Source organism: Telopea speciosissima, chromosome 4 (assembly GCF_018873765.1).
Source record: "Telopea speciosissima isolate NSW1024214 ecotype Mountain lineage chromosome 4, Tspe_v1, whole genome shotgun sequence".
Classification (NCBI taxonomy): domain Eukaryota; kingdom Viridiplantae; phylum Streptophyta; class Magnoliopsida; order Proteales; family Proteaceae; genus Telopea; species Telopea speciosissima.
The window spans coordinates 12,912,646-12,940,626 of NC_057919.1; the positions used below are offsets into that span (position 1 = coordinate 12,912,646).

Sequence of the window (27,981 nt, forward strand, 5' to 3'; positions counted from 1 at the left end):
TCCTGGAATTTGTACAAAGATTTAAATCATTTTTTATATACTATCTCTGCTTCCTTTTCTACCTGTTGTGGAGTGGATTAGCTCCGCCTGGTACAGCTCTCTTGTCGTCCTTTGAAGTGGCTTTTCGAGAAGAAGAAGAACCAAGTGGGTAATTGAAATCTGGAATTTCTCGAGCAAGTACAATGGATCCAAGAGTTGCAGAAATGAACAGTAATGTTACAAGAGCGAGCAAAACCATGATCACTAATCTACAAGCTGAAATCATTTCTGAACACTCCAATGAGGAAGATAATTAGAGTACTTCTTCACAGACTATTAAAACACTGTTAGTGGAATAATATTATTCCATTGAGAAAGAAAGGAGGGAGAGCATAAGTTGAATGGGAGAGGATGAGCAAGAGAAATAATATGGCTTCTCTGAGTTTATCACTTCAAGGAAAGCAGGATCAGCAAATTAAAGAGAAAGGGTATAAATGGATGAACTGTTGAAGGCCTTCTTGACTGACTGTAAGTGGGCTATCAAAAGAAACCTTCTTTAATCGTTCTGTTCTGATAAACTATGACCTCTGCTTCTGGGTTTCTGAGCTTCTGAACAGAATAACTTGAGCTACCCCTGAGGCTTGAGCAGTGAAATGAAAGGCAAACGAGGATCGATTTCTACTGGAAGCATCGGATCTTTGTTTTGTAGTAGTGTGTCACTTTATATATACTATGTATTGGCCTATTGGGGTTGCGAGTGTGCAATCCCATATCGCTTGCTGACTTGGGAGTCGACTCGGTGACTGATCCGAGTTGGCTGCACTCGCATGCCTAATGAGTCGAGTCAAATATGCCGACTCCGACTCTGACTCCTATGTTTCTAAGGGTGTCAATTGGGCGGTTTGGTTCGGGTTTGGGTTCGGTGTGAGTTTTAGGGAAACTGGAACCAAGCCAATAAGGATTTTTCAGTTTGGGTCGGACTCAGGTTCGATTCGATTTATGATATCAGCTTCAATTTGGTTCGGTTCAGTTTGAAAACCGGGTGTAGACTAGTTTTGGGTAGGGATTAGGTAGGTTTTAGGGTTTGGGGGTCGATTTCAATATTTGCTTTTGTTCAATCCTATCAGCCAGGCCTTTTGGTGGCCTGTCGGTTTAGCCCGAATTGAGTTGAAAACGAATGGTGATCTAACCCATAAGACGAAGCCGAATCGATAAAGCCTCAGTTTTGTTTTGGAACGGGCTCGACTGGGCCGGGCCAAGCCGGGCCAATTTGACCGGTTCGGTTTAGATTTTGACACGCTTTCTATCTAGGCTGAGTTGTACTGGATGATTTTAGTAATTACATGTTCTAAAGATGACTTGAACATGGGAGTGTAAATATGCCGAACTTTTTTTTATCACAAAGGACACATCTATTTTATCAAGTGGATAGATGACATGTCCAATTCGACCGTTGGATAGTGAGACATGTTAGATTCGTTAATATGTCAAATTTGATAGTCTAATTCAATCAAAAAACACCTCCTTTTGTATTGACAAATATCTCATGTATCTCTATCTATGGATGTGTATCAATACTGTAGACATTATTGTGCACTCTTCCAACTTGGAGTGAGAACAAAAGATTTAGATTAAAGAAACCATAAAATAAATGACTAAAATTTATCGTGTGATTTTTGGAAATATCACCTTCCATTGTTACATTGATAATCATCCTTCCTCTCCTCACTCAAAATAGCATTTGTGGTTATTCAACCTAATAATTCGTTTACCCAAAAAAAAACTACTAATATTCCATGTTCTATAAATTTAAAAAGGAAAAGAGAACGCTACATGGTTGTTTGTTATGCGCAGCCCCTGCACCCAGATACAGGACCGTAAGAAATGACCGTTGCACCACCAAAGATTTCCTTCTTTCTATGGGGGCGTGACGATCATGAGTTGTGCGGCCTATGTCTGGGTGCATGAAATCAGCCGAACTCATTTCTTTTACTTGGCTTGACAAGGTTGTAGCCCAGGAACTTGGGTGGTTCTAAGGAATGCGATTGAGACCAACCCTGGAAAACTACCAATTACGCTTGGTTATGTGGTTTTGGATTGGTCTTGGTTTTTCCGTCTTTTTCTTTTTTTCTTCTAAGTAAATTGGAATACCTAGTCTTTCTATAAAATGTTTACGGGAAAAAGATTTCCACAATGCTGGAGTGGGGATTCCTTCTTACGCCTTCAAACACAACTAGTTTGATGGCAAGCCTGGACTTCATGGCCCCTTGGTCCATTACACACTGACGAGTGACTACCAGTGATTGGGTTGGGTACAGATTGATGGGCCTGAATATGAACACAGCTAGTTTTAGGCCAAGCCTGAACTTGATGGGCCAATGGTCCATTAGACAACTTCCTAGCCCAGTTCTTTTGCATTTGTATGATTCTTTTTATGTTTTTTCGCACATTAACAAATCCTTACCCCAAAAAATATAAAAAGCCCAGGTGATATAATAGAAATTTGTTGATAAGTCTACAACATTTGGCGACTTGGGCTATATGCCAAGCCCAAACTTTGATGTAGGCATCATGCATAGAGCAGAAACTGCTTGGACAGTGTCAGTCCAAGGGTGAGGTTATCCCAACTTTCAAGATTAAAAATTCGAAATTTCGTAAAATTGGATCACGGATGTAAGGGCCGAACTTGGGCTTGGCCAGACGTTCAATGTAAGATAGTCACCCATCATGGGCCTGAAGGCTGGACCACTAAAAGTCTGGGCAATAATTCAACCTGCAACTGGAAAGAAATGAAAGATGTGATGTGCAGCTGTGCCAATCAACTTGAAAGAAGTCAGTACTTTTGTATTGATTTGATTTGTAATGGACAATATTGCAACAGATCTTAGGTATTAGCATTAAGATCTTACTTAGACATCATGGGCCTGGTTTTTTAAATTGCAATACGGCACTCATATAGAATCATAACCTGAAAGATAGCGTACAACTCCATAGAAAGGATTGATCCACTTGAAAATTAATATTTCTTTCATCAAAAATAAATAAATAAATAAATACAGCACTAGCGGGTAGTGGACAGTTTGAACAAAGGTGGAACTTAAGTGTTTATTATTCTCACCTCTTAACTCCGAACTTTGCAGTCAGACAAGGGCTTTTCTCCAAAGCTCCACTTGTTTCAAAGATTTCCCCACTCCGATATTATTGGTGTTGACTCGAACAAGATTTTTTCTGAGGTCTGTAATGGTATAATATGATCCAATCCAATGGATCAACCTATCTTCGAAGAATATTTATATGTTTTATCATCTTGTTGTGTAAAAAAGTAAAACAAGTGAGATTTGGGGTTTTTTCTCTTTCGAGTTAGGGTTTTTGGAAAGAGTTCTTGCATGACTTTTTGATGTTCTTGAGAGATCTCTATTGTACTATTTTCTTCCGATTACATAATGTTGGTGCTCTTGGCAGTATTGTCATTGTTGGCAACAAGGATTTGGCAGTGGTGTGGTTGTGAAGACAGTATTCAGTTGGTCAACAGGGCGTATCCCCGCCGTAGGCGCGGGGGTTCGGGGGCAGAGCCCCCAATGGTCTCGCGGGGGGGTTCGAGGGCGATAACCCCTTGAGGCGATTTTTTGGGCTTGTGTTTTCTTGCTTCTTTCTCATTTGTCCGAACAGTATCTTTTGGAATTGTATATATATTCTCGTTAAAGGACCTAAAACGCATCTCTGGAGCCCTAGTGAAGAAGGAAATCGATGAGAAGTCATCTTCTACCATTTCGACATGATTTGAGAGTAGAGGCGCGAAGGAAATCGTCAACAAACATCAATTTGGTCGTTAGCGATGGATTCGAGTGCTTGATTCGTCCTGTTGAAGATCTCACAACATTGGTTTGGAGTTGGGAGTTTTCCTTTGAGAAGTTCGATTCGGCTTTCACACATAATGATCATCTTCAACTTCGCCCATAAACGTAGGACATCATATTGGTGTGTGGTAGTGTTTGCTTTAACATTGACAATTTGAATTTGAATCTATTTAGTAGATTAGAGAAAGAAATGTGTTTAGATGGTTCCAAAAATATCTTAATACCTAAATATTTAGAGTCAGGTTTCAGTTGCCTAAAGCTCAAAGTATCTAATACCGAATGTTTTAAGGCTTTCGAATAATTGTTATTAAATGAATCGAGCTTTCTCTAGGATGATCATTTTACTTGACATAATTCTACATAACTTAAGAATGGATTTATAGTTAAATATCATTTTCTTTGGATCTGCAAAAATTTTAAGCAATCGTTCTAATCGATCTGACCAACTCAATACCTTTGAAAAGGCATATGAAAGCATACGATAGAAATCTTTCTTAGCTAAAATGAATAGATAATCAAAAAAGAGGATCTCCTTGTCTTAAGCCTCTAAATGGTGTAAAATGTGAATAAACGAAACCATTAAGTGTAACAAAATAGTTACATGAGGACATGAGGGACATCAAGTCATGCCAATGGTTGTTGAAGCTTAGCATTTTCATTACAACCCTAATGAAATGCCAATCAATTATGTTGGTAACTAGGCTTTTGACATGTCGACTTGAAGAGTGACAAAACCTATTTTGCCGCATCTATGTTCTAGCTAATGAAAAATTCTTAATTGTACGATATCTGCCTTCCTTGACAAAAGCATCCTCAAGGGGTGAAATGGATCTATTCAACAAGGGTCGAAACATGTTAGCTAGGGTTTTGGAGATTATTTTATAAATCATTTGCAAAAGCCAGTTTTATAGTCTAAAGAAATTGACTTTCTTGGCCTCACCAATATTTTATTGGTCTCTTTACCAAAAAAAAAAATAAAATATATATATATATATAGTGGTCTCAAAAGAAATGATGCAATTAGTGAACAAGTCAAAGACCAGTTTCATGACATCAAGTTGAGCCAGGTTTCAATATTTTTGGAAATAAAACACATGCTGGTAACCCATTAAGATCAGGCACTTTGAAAGGACTCACATTGAACACCACCTCTTTGAGTTCTTCAATAGAGCTAGGGAGGTCCTATGAGAGCATCTTTCTCCTTGAGGGATAAAAAAATCCTTCTAGATATGAAAGTTCAGGGGATTGGAAGTAATGTAGATAGGCTTCAAATGATCTGCAAAGGCATTTGCAATTTCAATTGGATTGGACATTAAGGAACTTGATTCAATTTTAATGCAAAAATTTTTGTTTTTTTTAATTGAATTTAGCCATTCTGTGAATATAAAAAAAAAAGTATTTATATCCCCTTTGGAGATATATTTTTCTCTAGATTTCTGCATCCAAAAGATCTCTTCAGTTTTTATTGAGATTCTCAATCTGAGATTCCAGGTTGGAAATAAGGAATAAGTCATCCGGTGATGGTTTTGATGATTGGGTTTCTCGTAATCTATTACAAATGTAATTCTTCAAGTAAAGATGTTACTAATTCAAAGACCTCTCTATTCCACCTCTTGAAGAGCTAGCATAATTCTTTTAAATAAATCCGACCATTTGTCAAAGACAGTTCATGAGTTTAGGGTGAAAGACCTTCGTAGATAAGACCTTTGGTAAAATGTATCATTAATATAAGGTTATGGTCAAACCCAACCTCAAGAAGAACATTCATGGTCGCACCATGAAAGGAATCCCAAGTCCCGATCTAAATGTTCCCAATAATATTTTTGAAAAATGTTTATTTGACCGAGTGAAGAAAAGACCATGGAATGAGATCTCTCAAAGATCATGATTATCAATCATAACTCGCAATTTACAAGAAGATTTAGAATTTTGGATTGGATTTTACCTTTGAATTTTTTTCAAAATCATATAAAACCTCATTAAAATGAAAAGGTGATTAAATGGAATCAAGGATGTCATTATTTAAATGAAACCAATTGGAGAATCTCATAATAGGATTTTGTGGGGTGCATATATACAAATAAGAGTCCATGTCAAGCCCACTAGATTGTCATAAATTTCCAAGGCTATGACAGTCTAGCTAGAATCACATAGAGAATAGAAGCTTTGAAGAGAAATTTCGATTTGTTAGCAGCCAAAGACTTGCTAATTCTTCTTAGGTTCCTCGTTTAATTGACTTTGGGGATCTAAACCTTCGTTTTTAATTGTAACTTAAAGTCTGGTTGGGCATTAAGTCGATATCAAAAGAGTTCTTGATTACCCTGGTGGATTACTTTTTCTTTCTTTCTTTCTTTGTTACTTTCACGTGGCTAATAATTAAGGTATCTTTACTAGTATAAATGTATAATTCATCAATTAAATAAGCAAAATCGTTTGATCTTCCATGACATAAAAATGATTAGTGCATGTATGAGCCGTAATTCTTTGACTATTTCGTTCTTTCCATTTGTTTTATAATGCTAATTATTTGGTAATGACCGCTTGGGCACAGTTAATTGCAAGCTTGAGTTTGACTATGATGTGACAGAAATCTGTTATGACAATGATGGATACATTCTCGTACATGCCTCATAGCTAGTCTTTCCTAGGAATGCAATAGGGTCGGGTTAGGTTGGGTTTTTTAAAACCCAATCCAACCCTAAGCGTTAGCTGGGCCTGGGCCCAACCCCAGCTTAACCTGGATTAGGGTAAAAAAAATCCAACCCTAATCCACCACCCTCAAGGTTAGGCCTGGGTTGACCTTGATTGGCAATGATCATTGGGAGGGGGAAGGAAGATGCATGGGTTAAGTTGGGTCGAGGAGAAAATTATAAATTTTACATAAATAATATTATAATAAAATATATTATATCACTTATTATCTTCATATATAATATATTACATAACAAAATGTGTCTGCCGTTTAAAGTTTATAATATATATTGCATTAATATATATTTTATAGTTTATCTAAAAATAAAATCGGGCTCAGCCCAAGACCTCAACCCTGGGTCAACCCAACCCTAACTCAAGGTAAGAAATTTCTAACCCTGACCGACCCTCAAGGTCAAGAATCTCAGTCCAAACTCTGTTCAGGCTCAGGGCGGGTTTGGGCTGACAGGGCCAAACTTGACGCCCTACTGTTTCCATGAGAGAGAGAGAGAGGCACATAAGATCCTCCGATAAAGAAAGAGAGATGCACATAAGATGCTCCAATAATCAGTACCCAATGATCATATTGTTAATTCCAAATTATTTCATATTTGGTTATAAAAATTCACTTTACTTTACATCTAAATCCTATGCATTGGATAATAATTAATAATCAAAGTTTCTTTTTTAAATTTAAAATTTTCCACTTTCCTTTCATTCTATAAGGAAACCCAAACACTCCAGCCAAGTAGAGATAAGAGGCTTGCGTGGCTAATCGAATGAGCTCTAGTCTATCAGCATAGGTCATAATTTGCTTTTCCAAAGCTAGAACCGCTTGCTAAGCCTATCAAGAATAAAAGCAGTGGTGGGCAAAAAACTTGGAAGATGTTAGAAGAAGGCCTAAATAGGTAACGAGGAGGCTCCCAGAAAGAGAATCCTAAGATATATTTAAGCCTGATTTTGTCACCATCAAAGACACTAGCAATGAAGATGACAGATTTCTGATGATTTATAACATGCCCAAACATCATAGATAAAACCTTTATAGCCTTAATATTAGCAGTTACAGAACCCCGATAGAGACCTTGGAGAAAATCATGATATCATTCACAAATAAAAGATGAGTGAGCTTAAGAAGCAGACACTCACTCAAAAGTTTTAGAAAATTTTGATCCACCATAAACGAGACTTCTATAGAGACCTTCCATAGCAATGGAGAAGATCATGAGAGGAGATAAGCAACATCTTGCCTAAGCCTGAACTTAGATTCAAAGTAACTTATACGACTACCATTGACAAGGACCGATAGGTGGACGACAGATATGCATTTAAGGAGCCAATGAGTTAATATAGTCCCATTGAATGGAGTTAAAAAAAAAAAGAGTATGAATATCAAGCTTGAATATGGCAGAGGGGGTGAGTCTTTCCATCAAACCCATGAGCTATCTCCTAGCATAAAGGGCAGATGTTCTCAGTGCCGCAGTGCAGCCTGTACCCAAACACATATGGACCTGCCATTTAGGGGGGCAGGGTGGTCATTTCACCCACCCAATGTGTCGGAGTGCAGCCCGCACCCCCGGCTCAGAGAATATTTGGCCAAGAATATAATCCAAAATATATCTACCAGGAATAAGTGTAGTTGGATTTGGGCATATAACATCCTGACAAGTACTTCAATCTATTAGCAAGAATCTTAACAATAAATTTGTAGAGAAGTTTACTAAGAAAAGTAGGTCCGAAAGCAAAAGCTCTAGATGTGTCATCAATCTTGGGGATCATGAAAAATGAGAGAGCGGTTGATACATGTAATTTTGCCTGGTTGACAAAAAAAAAGGAGAATGTTCTCTGTGTGGGGGTGTAGGTTACGCCCAGACTCATGGGGGTGGGCGCAATGACCACCTTGCCCCTTGAGTGGCAGGCCCATGTGTCTGGGCGCAGCCTGCGCTGCGGCACAGAGAACGTGAGCCCAAAAAAAAATTATGAACTACATTAAACAAATCATTTCTGATGATGTCTCAAGTCAACAGGAAAAACCCCATGGTGAAATCGTTAGGACCTTTAATAGCCAAAAGAATCTCCTCATCAGAGGGAAGTTTTTAGAGGAGAAACTGCTGGCTCAGATCAAGCCTGTGGAAGGATAAGTAGTCTAGAACCGGGTCCAAGTCAAGTAGGGAGGGAGGCCTAAAATTTTTGTGAAGTAGCTCATCAACTCGACCTTAATGTCCTCTGACTGAGATAGAGTGTCACCATCTTGAGTAATCGGGCTAGAAATAGAGTTGTGAGTTGTGACTAATTCTGACTTGGGATAAAGTTCTCTGCACTGGGGGCGTAGGGTGCGACCCGAACACATGGGGGGTGGACAAAATCACCGCCTCCTAAATGACCAAACCCTGCCCCTGTCCAGCCCCATGTGTCTGGGCACAGAAAATGTCGTCCCTTCTAAGTTTGAGGGTACAATGGAAGAACCCCGTGTAGGCATATTATAAACTAGAATCTCGTTCAAACTTTACAAACACAACACGTGTCAGCCATATTATAAAGCTAGTATCTCATTCTAAATTGCAAAATATTGATTAGATCTCATGATTTAACTAATTAAATATAGGGCAAGAGATCATTTTCTGGTTGTGTAGCGCCTGCACCAGTATGGGTGTCAATGAGAGCACACGCAGGGGCATCAACATAGATGTAATTTTGATTTGATGAAGGGTAGGGTGGTATTCTCGCATGTGCTCTTATGTCTGGACGCAAAAGCCACTTAACCAAGTAACATTCTTTTTTCCTTAATTATATGATCATTTTTTTTTTTGAAAAGAAAATATTATGTGTCTAATGAGGCCCATTCTAATGTATGGGCACTAGATTAAATCAACCTAGTATGAAATATATTAAACGACTTGATTTAATCTAATCCATCAGTCCTGAAGTTTTTGACGAAAAAAGAAAAAAGAGTTTTTTTGGGAGGGGGGGTGGTATGTGAGTGAGAGGGGGGAAAGGGTTTACAACAAAAGGCGGTGGATGCGTCTACCAAAAAATAGATAAACTAAGAAGGGCCGCCCCTTAAAGCAAGAATATGGGCATCCCTATTAAACGACCTAGGAACATACTTAAACCTAATATTTGACCTAAAACAATCGCCAATCACGTTAGTGATATCCAAATGTTTGTATATTTGTGGACAAACCTAATAATGATTATCATCGTCTTTTCACGAAAGTAAAGCAAAATTGACAGTGAACTAACTTTACAAGTTTGGTTTCGTTCAAAAAATACTAAGCAGCTGGAAAGGCTAACTCGAGAGTCCTAACTCAAAGAGGCATTTTCTTCTCTTCTCTTCTCCTCCTTTGGACAAGCCCACTCTCGTGGGGCTTACGTGAATGACCCTTAACAATATCCTTGGTGGTGTCGCTTCAACAAGACTTGGCACAGCCAAACAGGACAATTCAAAGAATCTTGGCACTTAAAAACCACCAAAAACTTCACAAATGTCTTAGATTCATACACAATTGATTTGGTCTTGCTATAGATGATTGACGCATGGCAAAAGACTATTCAAACTCTCACTCATTAAAGGATTCAAAATTCTCTCATCACACAATTGTGATTGAGAGAACGATTCATTACAAGAAAAGAACTCTTCCATCATCTATTCTCCTATAAATATGATGGCAAAACTTCCGGTAAAGGGTTGGACAATATCTAGACGACTCAAAAACGCTCTTTTCATACTCTCTTTACAGATTATTATATGTTGCTCGGGTCTAATTTAGGCATCAAAGAATCCCCCCTCAGAGTCCACTCCAGATCTTTTTAGTGTTCTGTGCCATGTTACGGGACGTCCACGTCAATGGATCAGATTTCAGATGCAACAATGTCAAAGACTAAAAGTCCATATGGATTCTTTACAATACATATTTTTATGTACTCCAAGATTAAGAAATCTAGCCAATCTCGTGGTTTGGTTTTGTTCTTAATTACTTTCTACCACATATATGATCATCATTCCATATTTGAATAAATAATGATAATTAACATAAAAGGAAAGTAAAGGAGGGTAGGGTTCATGGTGGTTGTTCTTCATGATGATGTTCTTACATTAGTGCAGCTAGTTTGGAGGGGACATGAGACTCCGCCTCAGGAATCGAGGTCTCGTGATTAAACCTTCGCTGCTGCATAATTTCTTGGGGCCACCCGCCTGAGGCTCACTATGGCCCAGAAGCTTCCGGTTCGTGCATGGCACGAGGGTCATGTACGAGCCCAGGGGGGATTTAGTCAGCCTAAAGTCGGATACCCCTCTTGTCTCCAAAAAACAAAATAAATTCTGATGAGAAATCTTTTTAACTGGTTGTTATATTTCGTTGTGTTGAAATGATAAATTTTCTAACGTACGTAGAACACTTGAAACTTGAAAAGGTGATCACCATGAATGGTTTTTAATTCAAAATATAAAATTTTTAAATTTTTTTTTTAAGGCTCCATATGGGTGGAATTAGAATGATGAAAGGAAATGTATAGTATTTTAAGAATAAAAGTGCAATAACATAATAAAAAATAGTTACTTATAAGAAAGCAGATGAAAGTGTATTAGACATTCAATAGTTACTACAGTCTAAATAATATGATTATATGAAAAGAAAATGAAATTTATTTGCTAAATTTAGTAAGTATTTGAGATGGTGTTGATAAAGATTAAGAAAGTTGGGGAAGACTTAAAAAGAGGGCAACCCAGTGCACAAGGCTCTTGCCACTGCGGGGTCTGGGGAGGGTCATAATTGTCAATATCCATTGATTTTGTTAAATGATTAAATACATATGTATTTTTATTAGTTGAGATGTATCTAGTTAGCTTTATATAACTAAGTTGCACAAATCGTTTAGCAAAGACAAAGGCAATGGGCTAAGCATTGCTTATCTTCATTTATATGTGCTTGTAAGTTATCTACTCTTGCTTGTTCTTGTTCTAGAGGATCAGTAACTATAAATATAGGAAAAATGTTCTCAATGAGGGGAGGGGACAAAATGACTGCCCCAACCCTATGAAAGGCAGAAATTCTGCCCCCTGAGATGTAAACTAATTAGTTTGTATTGGATCACATATACCAAGATCCAATTAAACTAGGGTTTGGATCATACCTGAATGTGTACGGAGACGCAGCGGAAGAAGAATCAACAGCCAAGCTTATGGTTACTAGCACTCGAATGAAGCTCCACGATCACGATAGGTTTCTCCACAGATAACTCTACACCACAAATCCCTGAAAAGAGATAGAATCTCAAAGAGAACACAAAACACTGGAGAGAGGGAGAGTTTGATTTCTCAAATCTCTTGGTCTTAGGGTTACAGGATTTCTATTTAAAACCAAAACCCTAAGACCCTTGCCCCTTTTAGATTCCCACTGGAAATCAATCTAAAAGGGGGGAAGAGACCCAACCACTTAAGTGGCTGGTTCTTTCCATGCGCACCAGGGTCGGGTCGGGTTCGACCTGCCCCTTGTGGGTGGCTTGGACCGGGCCTAACCCGTGTTCTATTTACAGTTTAGATTAAAAAAAAAATAACTTACTCAAAATACGATCAGATTATGACATCACCTTTTTTGTGGGATCAACATTTCACTAGCAATTGGAGGCAAAACATGGACATTTATGAGGATTGATGCATGTGATAGAAGACCTCTCGACTATTTCATCAAAAAATAATAATAATAATAATAATAATTTCAGTTAAAAAATTTAAAACAATTAAAAGATGTGATTAGTAGTGAGTCAAAAGTAAAAAAGTTATAAAAAGGTCATAATAAGTTTCAAAAGGTTTAGTGAAATTGTAAAATTTCTTACCAAAAAAGAAAATTGTAAAATTCACCCACTTTTTATCCATATAATCAGTCTATGTTTTAAAGCAACACAACACCCCACCAATCTCATATATAAGATTTCAATATAAATTAAGTATGTTATCTGGGCCAAAAGCATGTCTAAAGTTGTGAAAAATTATAAAAAGAAGCCACTAACCTCCATTATTTTATATAATAGGTTGGTTACATTTGCATAATTGATATCATTTTGAACTGTGATTTAACTTCTATAGCATTACATAACTTTTTTTTTTCCCATTACCTTTGTTATATTTACTTGATGAATGAGATAGGTGGACGATCCTCTATAATTTGGACTCACTATTTTAATCATGTCAATTAATAGATAATTACCTGTGATTAATACCTTTGAATTTCGCTAAGTTTACCAATAATAATGAATTTTAACTTTGGAGTTTGCAATATGACCAATGGCATTGAAAGCTAGAAAAATATAATAGGGGATGAGATGCGTGTGGATTCTTCATTCTTTTTTTCATTATGTGGATTCAATTTTTGTTTTTCTTTATTTTAGGGGGAGGATTTCTTGCAGGCGTCTTGAGAGCGGATGAGTTATGTGGAAAAGTATCCTCTCCAATTCCTTATAGCTCGGCAGTGCGGCAGTATTAGTGTGGATGTTCGACATATGGCAGCTCGGACATCTATTGGTTCGAGCTCATTGACTATGTTGAGCTTAGACTGTTGGATGTCCAAACTCCCACATGTTGGACATCCACACTAGCACTGCCACACTGCCGATTTATAGGGAATTGGAGAGGATAATAATCCTGAGTTATGTAGTGTCAAATAGGAAAGGTGATTACACATTTCGACTCCTTATTATGAGAGAGGGGACAGGATTGTACATATACCTTCTTTTTTTTAATAAGTAAAATATGTTACAAAATGAAAAAAAAAGAAAAAAAAAAGAAGTCACTTAGAACCCCTTAAAAATAGGTTTAAAGAGGGAATGGAAAGCCCCTAACTAAAACGGGAGATGCCTTGCATCAACAGAAGTGCCAAAAACAATAAAATTACAAAAAAGGAAAGGGGCATTCTGAGAATTGAACTCGGGACCTCTCGCACCCTAAGCGAGAATCATACCACCGGACCAAATGCCCAAGTTAATCCGACCGTACATGATGCATTATCATATACAGAAAAACTTATTCGGTGGGAAATGGAGATGCAAGTCACACCCAAACACAATAAAGAAGAAAATGACCGCCCCACCCCAATGAAAGGTGGACATTCTGCCTCAAGATATCAGCACCCTCTCATTTGCTGCCCCTCACCCGTGGCCCCTGCCTTCTCCCAATTTTTAATGTGTGACTCCGATCTCAGTAGTGGACATACGGATCCAGGTCGCATGCCTTCTGCCTGCAATTGCAGTCTGTAAGTATGGGGAAGTGGCGAAGGAAACAATTTTCTTTCATATCATGACGAATAAGGAAAATTGAGACCTTCATTGGATGGTGCAGTGAGCCAGGAAGCACCGAATCAGTTGCTTTTTTTTTTTTTTTTTTTTTTTTTTATGAGAAATCGGTTGCGTTGCATATGTTGGTGTGGGCAACTGTCTGAGTAGAACGTCCAGTCCATTTCCATAAAAGTTGATTTTCGGGACCCAACCTAAGATTCTCAAATGGACCCCATTTTTAGCGCGGGAATCCCGGGAGTATTTAACGATGGTGGGGGCTTATTCAAGTCTTCTTCACAACAGCAGCTGACACCTGACCAAAGGATTTGAAGCTTGGAAGTTGAAAGACGTGTCTCTCTCTCTCTTCCATACTTACATGAGTGGTCGACTATCGTTTATGTTCTCGTATCATTTTCCTCCGATTAGGTAATAAGGACTGTAAATTAAGGCAGTGTTTGCTATGTATTCTTAGAGTGTATTTTAATTCTATTTCGCATTCTTGGATGATAAATTAATTGTTTTTATCGATCGAGAATGTAAAATTGACCTAAAATATATACCAAACACAGTCTAAGACATGAATATGTTTCTACTTGGTCTGTCGGTTAGTTATTGGTTCATAATTGGGTTTAATGCAATAATCGAGCTACAATTAGGTTTAAACGAATAAATTGACTAATTGGGTTATAAATAGTCTTTGAAAGGGTTATAATCGGATTAAAGCGACTTCAATGGACTAATCATGCTATATATGGTTGACTATTGGGTTGGTCACGTTCGGATGACTATCATGCCATTACATTGGATGAGGAATGCTAGATTATTAATCGGTTGATGTTTGAACCTAACACTTTAATAATTGTCCGGCCTTCAATCGATTGGTTTAGACAGGACCTACCGATAACTTTTGACACCCCTACAATGCACCTAGGCTCCTTATTGTAGGTGATGAGTCAAATTTTGAAAATCCATTGTCCTTTCATTTTTTTTTTCTTTTTTTAGTGTAAACTAGAAAAATAAAAAGATCTCAAACTAATGGACATTTCAACTTTCGGTGTGACAAATGTAAGGAGGCACGACACTGATCTGATCTGGCCTCCAAAATGTAATTTGATACTTCTCCTTTGTCTCATATACGATAGAATAGTTGAAAAAGAAGTTTTGAGTCAAGTAGGTCACTTGAGTCAGAATAAAAAAAACATGAAACCTAGTCAGGAGTCATAAAGACTCTCACCCAAGTTTAACAAATGACCAGACCATGTCCGAGTATTTATTGACTCGAAGTGTTTATCCATGTCATTTAAAATTCACTGAGTCCATTTTTTTTATTAGGCTGTATACTATTCGATGATCATTAATCTGGTGTACAACAAAACAAAACCCTAGAATTTTGTTTATTATCGTCAATATTAGTCCCTTTTTATTTCTCACCTTTGACCATAGCCTCAGTACCTCTTCACTTTGAGAAGGAGGAAAAAATACATTAAAAATAAAATTAAAAAAAATATTAGCCCCAAGGGTGTCAATCAATTCGATTTTGATTATTCAATTTGGTTCAAGATACACAATGCAACAACCAAAACCGAACCAAGAAAATGAACACATTTTCAAAACCAAAACCAAACTGATTTGGTTTAGTATGGTTTCGGTTTTTACTCGATTTCAAATTCGATTTGGTTCACATGTTTACATGGGCCAACTTCTTACATATTCGGAAAAAAAAAAAAAAAAAAAACCCTTATTTGTTTAGATTATACCACGAAACTTTTTTCAAAACATTAAAAGGAATATAATTTATCATCCACATTGATTGAAATAAAAAGAATATAATTTTATCCAGTTCTTTATTTAGTTTGAATATGGATAATTTGATTCAATTCAACGGTCTAGTCATGAAATTGAAACCAAACCGGAAAAAAAATAGATCTCATCTTTTGAAACCAAAACCAAATCACTTCATTTTGGTTTTATTTAGTTTTAAATGGCTGATTTCAATTCTAAATTGATACCCTTAATTAATTATGACAAATTTGACTCATCACACGGGGTTTTTAAAAGGACGAATCAAGTTTTTTTTTTTTTTTTCAATACTAGAAGATTTTATTCAGAATCAGTGTGTAAAACTCACGATATGAACAACACACTTATCCTGAACCCATGGATCGGAATTGAACTAAACTGTTGTACATGTCTCCAATAGAGCCCTCCTTATCAGGAAGTTAGCTAAACTGTTAATCTCCCTTCCAACTAGGGCTGCAACAGGGTCGGGTTGGGTTGGGCCGGGCTTTATAGAACCCTAACCCAACCCTAAGTCCCCTTAGTTGGGCCTAGGCCCGACCCGACCCTGACTCAGGGCCCAGGCCCAACCCGACCTTGACTCAGGGCCAAAAAAATCCAACCCTGACCCGCCCTCAGGGTCGGGCCGGACTGACCCTGATTGGCCCTGATCATGGGGAGGGGAAAAGAAATGCATGGGCTGGAATGGGTTGGGAAAAACATTATTAATTTTACATAAAATAACAATGTAATAAATTATATTATAATACTTATTGTCTTCATATATAATATATTATATAAAAAAATGTGGGTGAAATTTAAAGTTTATAATGTATAAATTATATCAATATATATTTTATAGTATAACTTAAATCAGGGTCGGACCAGGCCAGGCCGGGCCAAGCTTAGCTCGAGGCCTCAACCCTAATCCGACCCGACCCTAACTCAGGGCAAAAAATTTCCAACCCTGACCCTCCCTCAGGGCCAAATATCTCAGTCCAGACCCTGTTCGGATTCAAGGCGGGCCAGGGCAGATTCGGGCTGACAGGGCCAAACTTGAAACCCTACTTCCAACTATGTTATGAGTAGACGACAATGTAAATATTGATTAATAAAACATTATGTTAATGAGAGCCCTCTACTTGTCTTTGAGAAAAAAATAAATAAAAAGACATTTGTAACGTCAGGTGTGGGCCCAAGGGCATTTGCATTATATCGCAATCTGCATGTGGTGAGAGAGTACTTTAGTTGAGTTGAGTACCGTCAGTCACTGTAACTGACTTCGGATTTGATAACAAATTACAATTTGGGAAACAGAATGGGGTTTTCAACTGTTTACCGTTGAAAAGACATTCGTACCTCTCTGGCCCCTTCCGTCCTTTTACAGTAACAACTTTCACTTCCTCAGACGGAAACTTGGAGATAACTGACGGTTTCTTTTTCTACTTTTGCCTTTTCCTTTCTAGAAAGCTCATTTTTTGAGTGAATATTCGTACTAACGAAGTGTAATTTTTAATTATTTTAGTACGAAATACTTATAGGGTCCTTCTCTAGACTCAATCAAATATCACGCTTCTTATAAAAAAAAAACAAAAAAAAATAATAAATCATATTTCTAACACAAATTTTAAGTTGAAATTCTACAAATTTCTATTATATGACATCATTTGTAATTTTAGCTATTTTTTCTATTCATTTTAAGTCAAAATTGTACCAATAAGATGCTTGCATGAAGAACACCTGCCTAGCGTAAGTAATAGAAGTGTGGAGCATAAAATCTCGTCCTAGACCTCCTGGTTCTCATTTCCCTCTCTCCCGGATAGAATAAGTATATATCTAAAAAAAATATAGATGCTTGCATGGTCTTTTATCACATGGATTAACTCATGTATTGCAATGCGGCAAATAGTGAAACTGTGTAGTTCAGTAGACATAGTAATGGCGAAAAAAAACCAATTTCTTTTTTCCCAATATAATTAATGGTATGTCCCTATTTTTAAACACCACACCCTGCCCCTCCCAAAAAAACAAAAAAAACAAAAAAAAAGCTTAAATTGCATAATATAATTCATAGTTTCCCTCAGCTACACGGTAATGTACATTTTGATTATTGAGACGCGAGTCCTGTGAGTGTTGTCTTACTTTCTTTTATTCTTTTCTTTGTTTACTAGGAGTTCCCTAGTAATTTCCTCTCAAGAACCATATGAGGCATCAAATCTTTTCTTTTATATTACTATTCATGATCATTTTGTGTCCTGATCTCCTCTGCCTCTAACTTTGTTTCTTTGATTGGTTGGGACATTAGGTCTCGAATTTTATGTGGTCAAGATTTACGTTCTGCTTTCTTGAAAGTTAAAGTTTTGATGAGCATCTAAGGAAGTTGTGAATTTTGCTTTACATAGGTGTTTATCTTTCTTTCGTGAGAGTGATTTTTTTTCCATCTTTAATGGGTTCTTTTGTTATCATTAATTTTTTGGTGTTTGCAAAACAAAATTTCATTTTCATATAAAGTTTCTAATATTGAAATAAACCATTTATCGTACAGCAAAAAAAAAAAAAAAAAAAAAAACCTTTTAAAAATCCTTAAGTTCTAATTGTCCCTTATCAAATTCAATCATATGCCCTCAAGTATTTGCATATCAAGCCTCTTGTATATTTCAGTATTTTCATTATTTCTACCAAGTTTTGAAAGATTGAGTTTTGTTTTAATATATAAATTTGCTTTATTTTAACAGGTGACCTATTATGTTAGATTGGCAATAAATGTTGTTACTGCTTTAGTGGACCTTTGATTCTATACAACTAAGGGTAGCATCTTTTTATTGTTTTGATAGATCTAAGGATGTATCTTGTTGTCACCAAGTAGGTGAACTAACAATTTATAATCTTATTTTTTTTTACTCCATATCTTATTCTCAAAAATTATTTAATGATGTATTTAATATAGAGGTGAAGGGTTAAAAGGGATTTTCAAAGCTGATTACAACATGATTTTAATTCGATCCCTACATCAAATTGTCCACACAATTTGGGCACATCTAATTTGTCATGCGATTGATGTGTGGGTTGAGGTTGCTTTATATGGATAAGAATAAGAACAAAAAATCTTCTTGTATTTTAAATAGCCCGTACTGATAAGCTTATTACGATGGTCCACCAAATTAAAAAATACATGACAAAATGATGTGACGATTCTGACCATTGGATGATTAGATTTTAATACCTGATTCAGTAAAATATCTTCTTATGTATTCCATGCATCCGTGTATTTTTTTCACCGATCCATGTATGCTATTCATCCCCTTGTAATTCCATAATTTCAAAACTTTATTTTGTCATCCGTCGAAATTTGTTGGGCTGAAGCTCGAATGTAGCTATGAAACCTTAAGGTCTACCTATTAAGAAAATTTGAGCCTATCTAATGAAAAGTTTAGGTCATCCAAACAAGCTTTCCAAGATGAGTAATCTTTGTGTTTTTTCCATAAAAAGTTTGGTTAAACAATATCAAGAAAACCAATACAAAAGAGGGAAAATGCCAAATCACTGTTTTCTCGTGATGATCAATCTATTGTGCCACGTAATAGGATGGGGTCGAAATTCCTACCATTGGATTGATAAGCATCATCTAGATTTACTTGAAATTAGAAGAAATGCATGATTACCTCACATTGTTAATTTTTAAGAATTATATAGTAAATTAAGGCACATAAACTATTAAGAAATTAATAATAATTTTATTACATTAATAAAAAAGATAGATGTAGCAAAATCACTAGAAAGGTTTTGGCCTATCCGCATGGTAATTTTTTTTCTGTGGAGTTATGACCAAGAGTATGGCATTAAGGCTGACCTCTATCCTCCTAATATTGAATTTTTGAGGAGTCAGGGGTTTTCTAGAAAGGGAATTTTTTTTTTTTTTTCCTTCTAACATTGGCATAAAAGTTTTGGGATCAATCTAAAAAGGTTTAGGGGTTGAAATGACTCCCACGGGAATCAACAATTTTTTGTTAGTGCAAAGTAGTAATTTACAAAAAATGGCAGCGAAATTGCATTGTTTTGGGTTGACATTTTAGATTTAGGTTAAATTTGTTGAACCACAATTGCTCTATACATTTAGTTTGGAGAAGGTTCGGCTACAAAAGTAGTATATGAGTATTTTGGTAATTTTCTATTGATAAAACCCTAATTTTCCTAAATCACGAGTGATTGAGATTTTCAATGAGGTTCCGAAAGACTATTCTTATCATTGTTGAGGACCTTCTGAAGATGACAGAATTTAGTGTCTACAACTATTTACATTTTCAAAACCAAATATTTTTCTCCAAAATAAGTTGGCATTTTTCTTACACTCCATTTGCATGCAAGAAAAACTACACCTTGTTATTTATAAGTTTCTTACTGCCTCAAGGCCAATGCAACATGCATTTCTTTTTTTACCATTTTGTATTTTGTGTGAAAAAATGATAAAAGTCGATGCTTTTAAGTAGTTGCCAATTCCTTCAACAAAGAAATTGTGACTAGAGCCTCTTCAATCAAAATTCATTTTAAATAAGATGCTTTTGCTCTCTGAACACGTTGTAGTTAGCTTACCACTCTATCTGAATATGTAATTTTGAATTTCAGACATAAGAAATTCATAAACAAAGGGGTAAAAAAATAAACATGATTTTACTTGATTTGTAATTGGATTGTGGATAGATTTTTGAAGTTCAAATATACCACAAATATCAGCTAATAAATTATGTCGTAATTGGACACCCTAGGGGCATTGCTTAGGCAAGAAGAGCAAGAGGAACATTGTCTAGATCGATTATTAGTTTTCCCACATGGCAATTCGTATGGTGCTAAATTCTTCTTGGCAAATAGACCTTAAGGTTCCTTTCTCACATATCAAAAAATTTCAGTCAAAGAATTTGCTAAACTATAAAATAGAAATTTCAAAACGCAGGGTATATTGGAGAATGCATAGTAATGTATGTTGATTAGTGTTTTTTTTTTGATAAGTTGATCATCTTATTGCTAAACGAGGAAAGAAAACAAAAATATATACAAGGCAAAGGCAGCCTAAAGAACCTTGGGCCTAGGCTCCCCAAGACTCAATAGGCTCCTAGACTAAAGCAATAACCAAGGCCCACCGCTCACCCAAACAATTCCTTAAGGACCCCACAAGGAGGCACAGAGGGGACCCGGTACCAACAGGCTCTACTTCTTGGAAAGCAATTAAATGTGGACTAGGTGTCGCTGAGGAGACTTGAACCACTGATCAAGCTCTCGATGCTGTTTCTCCAAAGTAGCAGCGAACCAACAGGGCAAGCCCTTGATTGACACATACACAGGGATACATACCTATACATAAGGATATTTAATTTAATTAGTTTGTGAAATTTGACATATGCATATTCCAAATTATGCCCTCATTTGCAATAGTAGAAATGGCCACATCACCTCTTCATGTGACACAAATAGGTAATTTGCTAGACAGGTATTCTTCCTAAATATGATAATGATAGAGGTCATAGGGCTAAGTTTCATACTCAGTTGCGGGATCACGAGTTTCATCTCAAAGTCAGTTTACCTAAATTCTCTGAGCTACCCTTTAGACATGAGGAGGGAGTAGTGAAGCTAAAATAACAGTAATAAATTGCTCATTTGTTGTTGTTGTTCTTCAAATTTGCACAGATTTATTTTTTATTCTAAGATGATAAAAATAACTCGTCTAAGAATAAAATGCATTTCAAGAATACATATCAAACATAACTTTAATTTTGAATCTAGATTGTAGGTTGTATGTATGGATTTCAATTTAGGCCATCCCATCAGAATCAGGAAGACAGATCAAATTGCAGTCTAATAAATTTGACAAGAAGTTTGGTGGGGTCCAATTTCTTTACATCAATCAAATTATAGATATATTATGTAATACAATATGATAATGATAGAATGAAATTATTTATTTATTTTTTTAAAAAACTTTATTTTAATTACCCACCAAAATAAACTTAACTGTTGTCCACCTCTGTTTTTATATATAAATGTTGGGACTCACAAAGATCATCAAACAAGAAAAACAGTTCCCATCTCCTTCAATAAATGATGAGATACATATACCCACCATCTCAAAGTAGAATCAAACCCATATTCCTATTTACTATTGTATTCATGTAGTAGTAGTATAGAAAAAGAAACATCTGATCAAACGGTGAAAAAAAAAAAAAAAAAAAAAAAAAAGGAATAGGAAAGAGAGAGAGAGAGAGAATGAGAGATGCAGAGATTGATATAGCCTTATCTCTAAAACCCCAATTTGTAAGTTCATTGCCTTTTTTCTTCTGTGTGAAAATATATATATTTTAAGGAGAAAAAGAGAGAGTCTTGTCACTCACAGAGACACCACGGAGCCGTCGCCGGTTCCCGGGAGACCATGAGAGATGAGAAGGTTGTGATGCACTTTTGATGCCCTCCGTCTGTACTCTTCCTTGGTTTGCTGGTCTGAGCTTGGTGAGTAATGGAGGGTTATAATAATAATAATAATAATAATAATAATAACAATAATCAAGTGTGTGAGAATCATAACAATATGAGTACAAGGGGGAGTTTTTTATATGGAGGAGGAGGAGGAGGAGGAGGAGGTCCTTCTCCTTCTGTTCTTGCACCCGATTCTTCTTCACTCTATGGGAGAAGTAGAATTTCTTCTTCTTCTAACGTGTTAGATCAGCAGCAGCAGCATACGCAGATGCCCATGAACGCTTTCCATCATTATCTTCATCATCATCATCATCATCATCAATCTGGCGTGTGTTTTCCATCCAACGCTCCTCCGGTCGTTAAGACCGAAGCCCGTGGCGAAGCTGAGGCCATTAAGGCTAAGATCGTTGCTCACCCTCAGTATTCAAACTTATTGGAAGCTTACATGGAATGTCAAAAGGTACTACTACTCCCTTACCCATGACCTTCTAGAGAGAGAGAGAGAGAGAGAGAGAGAAGAGAAGAGAAGAGTTGAGTTTGAATATTAAGGGTGGGGGGGGGGGGCTGAGTAGTTTGTTTCTTTAATTGGTAATAATAATGGTGAAAAACAAAACAGATAGGAGCTCCACCTGAAGTGGTGGCTAAGCTTACGGCTGTTCTTCGGGAATTCGAAACGCGGCAACGATCATACGTTATTAACAGAGACTCTTCTTCAACGGACCCGGAACTCGATCAATTCATGGTAGGTAATATCGCCTTTTTTAAATTTATTATAATTTGAAGAATAAACAAATAAAGATGAATTGGGTAATATTATAGTTGATTGTATTTTTAGTTGGGTTCTTAATTTTTATAGAAGAAATTTCAGACTATTGACAACCATGTTTTTTCTTGTGTGTTGGGGGGGGGGGGGGGTAATATTGGTTGGTGCAGGAAGCCTATTACGATATGTTGGTGAAGTATAGGGAGGAGCTGATGAAGCCTATACAAGAAGCGATGGAGTTCATGCAGAGGGTCGAGGCGCAGCTTACTACGCTCACTCATGGCCCTGTACGGATATTAACCTCAGGTTACTCTCTCTCTCTTTCCCTATTCTAGGAAAGGATCTGAACAAGAAGTTAATTTAGTAGTTGGGAAGATCTGAAGGAGGACATAGATAGAAACATCTGTGTGAATGTGTGTGAGAGAGAGAGACAGAGAGAGAGAGAGAGAGTCTCAAATCTTAGAGAGTCTATTATAAGGTCTGAACATGGTTGTTTCGTGGTTTGTAGTGCAAGTCGATAGGCGTAAAGATACGATCTGATCGAGAGTTGTAGTTAGGAGCGAAGTCAGTGTTAGAGAGTATTAAGTAAAGTTGCATCCCTTCCATATCCTCGATCGTTTACCCTAATAATTAACGATCCATCTCGACGACTGAAATAATAACTCTCCAAATTAAAATCAGTCTTCTTAGGGTTCAATTTCAAGCCAAAGCCCCTATAATACTTCCTTCCCTTCCCTTCCCTTCCCTTCCCTACCCCCACTGAGTCTTTCACTGGCTGTTTCCTTCAGAAATAAAAAGAGAAAAAAAAAATAATAATGCTTAATTAAAAAAGAAGAAACGAAGGCAAACAAACGCTCCCTCGAAACTCGAGGGAGAAAGAGAGATTGGGGTCAAAGAAGGAAGGAAATGGTGAAAACACGTGTTAGCATAACTCCAGTGCTAATTGACTGGTTCACAGTTCGGTGCTGACACACGGCTCATTTAGGGTTCCGATGGAGAGGATGGATGTTCCAAAATCCAAACTCTCTCTCTCTCTTCCCTCTCTGGACTCTGGTTGGTTTGGTTTGGTTTGGGGCTGTTTGACGGTCGTCTGCCATAGCTGCTTCAAATCTTCCTCCACTGCATCATGCGTCATTTTAATTTTTATAGGGCTTTGAGGTATAGGTCAAATAATGGTGTACATAGCTCCTCTCCTCGATTGGGGAGAGAATGAATGGAGACTACTGCACTGAAAGACTCTTTCAGAAGAGAAAAGAGAAGATCTCACTCGCTCATCCTTCTTGTCATGTCTTTCTTGAGAGTTGTTCATTTTTATTCTTCTTTTTTTTTTTTTCAAAAAAAAAAAAAAAAAAAAAGAACCTAGAAATTTATTGCTACCCAAAGTAATTAATAATTTAACTGGAGGACGAAGGGAGGACCTTCCCCCCTCGGATGCTATTCAAATCAATGCTATACCCAATGTAGCTGCTAGCCTCTGCCTGCTACACGTCCCGTCTCAGTTTTATGGTTTCTTTTCCACTCTCACTCCTTTCTTTTTCATATAATTCCCTCTCTATCCCCTCTTTATCCAACTCCACTAGTTAGGTCACTTTCTTTTTCTTATTCTTCTTCTTCTTTGTTAGTTTTAGCCTTTCCCTTCTACCCATTCCGTACAATAGAATTCTATATTTTTTCACAGATGGCTATTTTGTTAGAATTATGATTATTTATGTTCTTACTTACGGAAGTCCAAAACTTTCTTCCAGGAACCTTTATCTAGAGGCCCCCCAAGTATTCCATATTGGTAAAACTATTTCCAATGACATTGAATGTTGACTCTCTTAACACTAGTTTTTTTAACTATCATCCTTGGTTTTTGTACTCTAGTGGATAGTGTTCTAGATTTATGAGCATCCAAGGAAAATGAGCTTCACATTGTTGAGGAAAGGAAATAGAATATAGTAAGAAACTGACCCTGAAGAAGAGAGGAAACTTTCTTGTTATATATAATTGTGCTGTAGTGGAAGCTATGGATCAGGAGACTCAAGAACACACTCTACCAAGTATGTAACCGGGTATAACACGAACACAAAAGAAAAAGAAAGCACAAAGAGGTTTATACATTCAAGGTGTTTGTTGAAAAGCAAATATAATTCTTCTATTATTCATCACAATGAGCAAAGCTCTTTCAGTTTATAAGAAAAACTAAACCTTAATTCTCAAGCCCAAGCTTTAATCCTAAGACAAGATCAAACAATAAAAACCTAAATCCTATGGTTGAGAATCTGTAGATAATATAAATCTAAACATGGTAACCTTTAATAAGGTAGGTTCCTTGGTACAAAAGACATACTAAAAATAGGAACCAAACTAAAGGGAGAAGGAGATTCCATAATTTGGTGAAATTAGATCTTTGTTGCTAGCATTGTATCTTGGTTGTTTTAGTAAGATTACCTTCCAAATATAAAAGGTAAAATATTGCTATTTCCATAGGCCAAAGATATGGAAGAATCCTTGCTAGGCTTTCCAAATCATGATTAATGGATGACAAAGTTGTTTCTAATCAGGGTTTCCAGATCAAATACATATGGTTGCAAAACACAAATATAGGAATCCAATTAGTGAAATATTAGCTGTTTTGGTAGGTGTTTGGTATTCTATTTGGTGATGGATCACTGAGATGACCGTAAACCTGGGTAAATACCATACAATTTGGCCCAATTGTAGTCCTAGACAAAGGTATCCTTTGTTAACTGGATGAAAATCAGACTTGTTGTACCTTGTGTTTGTATTCTTTTCATAAGAGGTCTTTGGTTCACAAAATTGTAGGAAGCAAGAATCCTGTTTCTCTTTTTTTTGTGTGTGTGTGTGTGTGGGAGGGGGGGGGGGGGAAGGGGTGGTGGGGAGAACCGAGGAAGAAGTTAGATCTATATGTATGTGACGTAAATTCTCTTATGGTGGAAAATCATCTTATCTCATCCATTGACATGAGCAATCCAGCTGAACCACGTAAATCTTTCTATGTTGTGTTTAATCTTTGCCTTCTTTTATTTTGTACTGCAATATTGTGTGTTTGAGGTTTCCAATGGCTACACTTACTGTTGAGTATGTCTTGTATTCCAAGGATCTGAGTGTGATGTGGATCCGACCCGACCCGACCCGACATATTTTGTGGCGCGACCCGAAGGGTAGAAAAGTCGAGATTTAGTTCGTGACGCGGAGAGTTGGGCCGATAGGCCTAACCCGTAGCAAGCGAACGAATCTCTTTGGGGTTCGGGGCCGAGAAAATTTTTTGTAGCTATATATAAGGCACTTTTCTCTCTTTCTAGGGGTTAGACGAAATAACTTGTATCTTCGTTTTTTTAAGTTTGCCACTGCTCTTCCCGTGGACGTAGGTTTCTCGCAAAACCGAACCACGTAAATCTGTTGTGTTTGTGATTGTCTTGATTGTTGCTTTCTTCGGTCCCATACTTGGCCATCTTGTGCGATTCTGGTTTTAACACTTGCCTAAATGGCCCAATCTTATGTGGACTATGGTATTTGTGATGTATCCTAAGCCACTGTTAATCTGTTTTATTATTATACTGAATTTAATTCATAGTTTCTTAATATTCGTTCATCATCAACTCATGGGGTTCTAGAAGCGTTTTAATTTGACCGAGGAGGCTAAATTTATTTGATAAATTCCAGTAGATGTTTGTCCACTCTAAATGATGGGAGGGAGATTTGGCTGTTGCCTGGTAATCCTAATAGACATACATGAATGTTACACTGAATGCACTGAAATATATCGGGTTATAAAACTGTGAATATGGATTTTGGCTGCAATTTTGAGATGTGATGATCCATCATTTGGCTAATCATGAAACCTTAGGCGAATTATAAGGACGGGAAGGTAAACATGTCTATGATTAGCCAAAAGGATTAGAACTTTTAAGTTTACAAGCCAGTTGAAAATTTAATATTTTTCATTACCTCATCTCCAGTGTAAGGAGCGATGGAGAACAAATGGTGAAACTGTTCAGCCATGATGCTGCAAGGGATGATGATGTGTTGCTTGGAAATGATTTTCATGTCATAAAAAGCTTTAATCTGCACTATTTCTTTTTCGTGCTTTACCTTTTCAAACCAAGGAGGGAGAATGGAGAAGTTGATGATGGACCATAAATTTTCTGGAGTTCCTTTGGTGTTTGTTTTCGAAGGTTGGCTGTTGTGGTATTCTCTTCCTTCCCTTTTTTCTCAATGGGTTGTGATTGGAGAAATGGTCACGAAGTTTATTAACTTTCAGGTGGTCAAAGTTTGTCAATGGCAAGATTCAATTCATTAGTGGTTCTAGGGAATGGACGAGGTTGGGTAAGATGGCTGCACTAAGTAAAGGGTCCAAAATCCTAAGTTTTGGATGAAGGAACGTGACCTATGCCTAATGCAATCCTGTTATTGCATCTACCTCCTCCACTCAGATCTGGATTTGGTGCGACTCCCTTCAAGTGCATATCCTTCTGAAGGGAGCTCTCACCGAGTTCATTTTTCAATGCAGGGTTACTTGACGTCAAAGGGAAAGGTGAGACCCTAACTTGGTGCAATGGTCAGGGTGGGGCTAGTAGGATTAATTTTAAACTTGACAGGGTGCTTGTGAATACCCAAAGGGTTATTCTTCTAAGGAACTCCGAGGTTGAATTCCTTAGCCCTAGGGTGTATGATCACAGTCCCATTCGGCTGTCCATCTTGGGAGATAAGGATTTTGGACCTAAGTTGTTCAAGTTATTTAACTAATGGACTTATAGAGATAATTTTAAGGATGTGGTAATCTAAGGACGGGGGAAGAAGTTTTGGCCAGATTGGATCCTCTATCTTGTTTTGCAGCTAGATTGAAGAATGTTAAAAAGCATCTGAAGATTTGGAATAGAAATGAGTTCGTAAATGTCTTTGATGGGGTGAAGTCTGCAGAGACTAATTTGTCTTCTATTCATAGGCTTCTTTCCTTCGACCCTTTGAATGAGAAGCTCACCCTGGACAGGCCCAGCTGGAGGTGAGTTAGGGTTCTCTAAGGGAAGAGGAATCCTTTCTGAAGCAGAAGACTAGGCTCTGAGGGATATGAAAATAATGCTTTCTTCCAATAGGCTTTAGCTAGTGGTTGGCCATCTTGTCTCCCTTAACCAATCTGCTTTTATTAAGGGGAGATTTATAGGGTGTGCCATGATGCGG

The 27,981-nt window shown here is 37.0% G+C and overlaps 1 protein-coding gene across 3 annotated transcripts in view; it reads left to right on the forward strand.

The window, feature by feature from the left end:
* Window positions 1-22,122: 22,122 nt before the first annotated feature.
* The window catches only part of LOC122657311 (homeotic protein knotted-1-like), a 33,828-nt gene continuing 27,969 nt past the window's right edge, over window positions 22,123-27,981 (forward strand). For all 3 annotated transcript variants that reach the window (XM_043851973.1, XM_043851975.1, XM_043851972.1), the window contains exons 1-3: window positions 22,123-22,494; window positions 22,651-22,776; window positions 22,968-23,103. In XM_043851973.1, coding sequence (XP_043707908.1) covers window positions 22,147-22,494; window positions 22,651-22,776; window positions 22,968-23,103 — 610 coding nt within the window. In that variant the 5' untranslated portion in view covers window positions 22,123-22,146. The remainder of the gene's footprint in view (window positions 22,495-22,650; window positions 22,777-22,967; window positions 23,104-27,981) is intronic.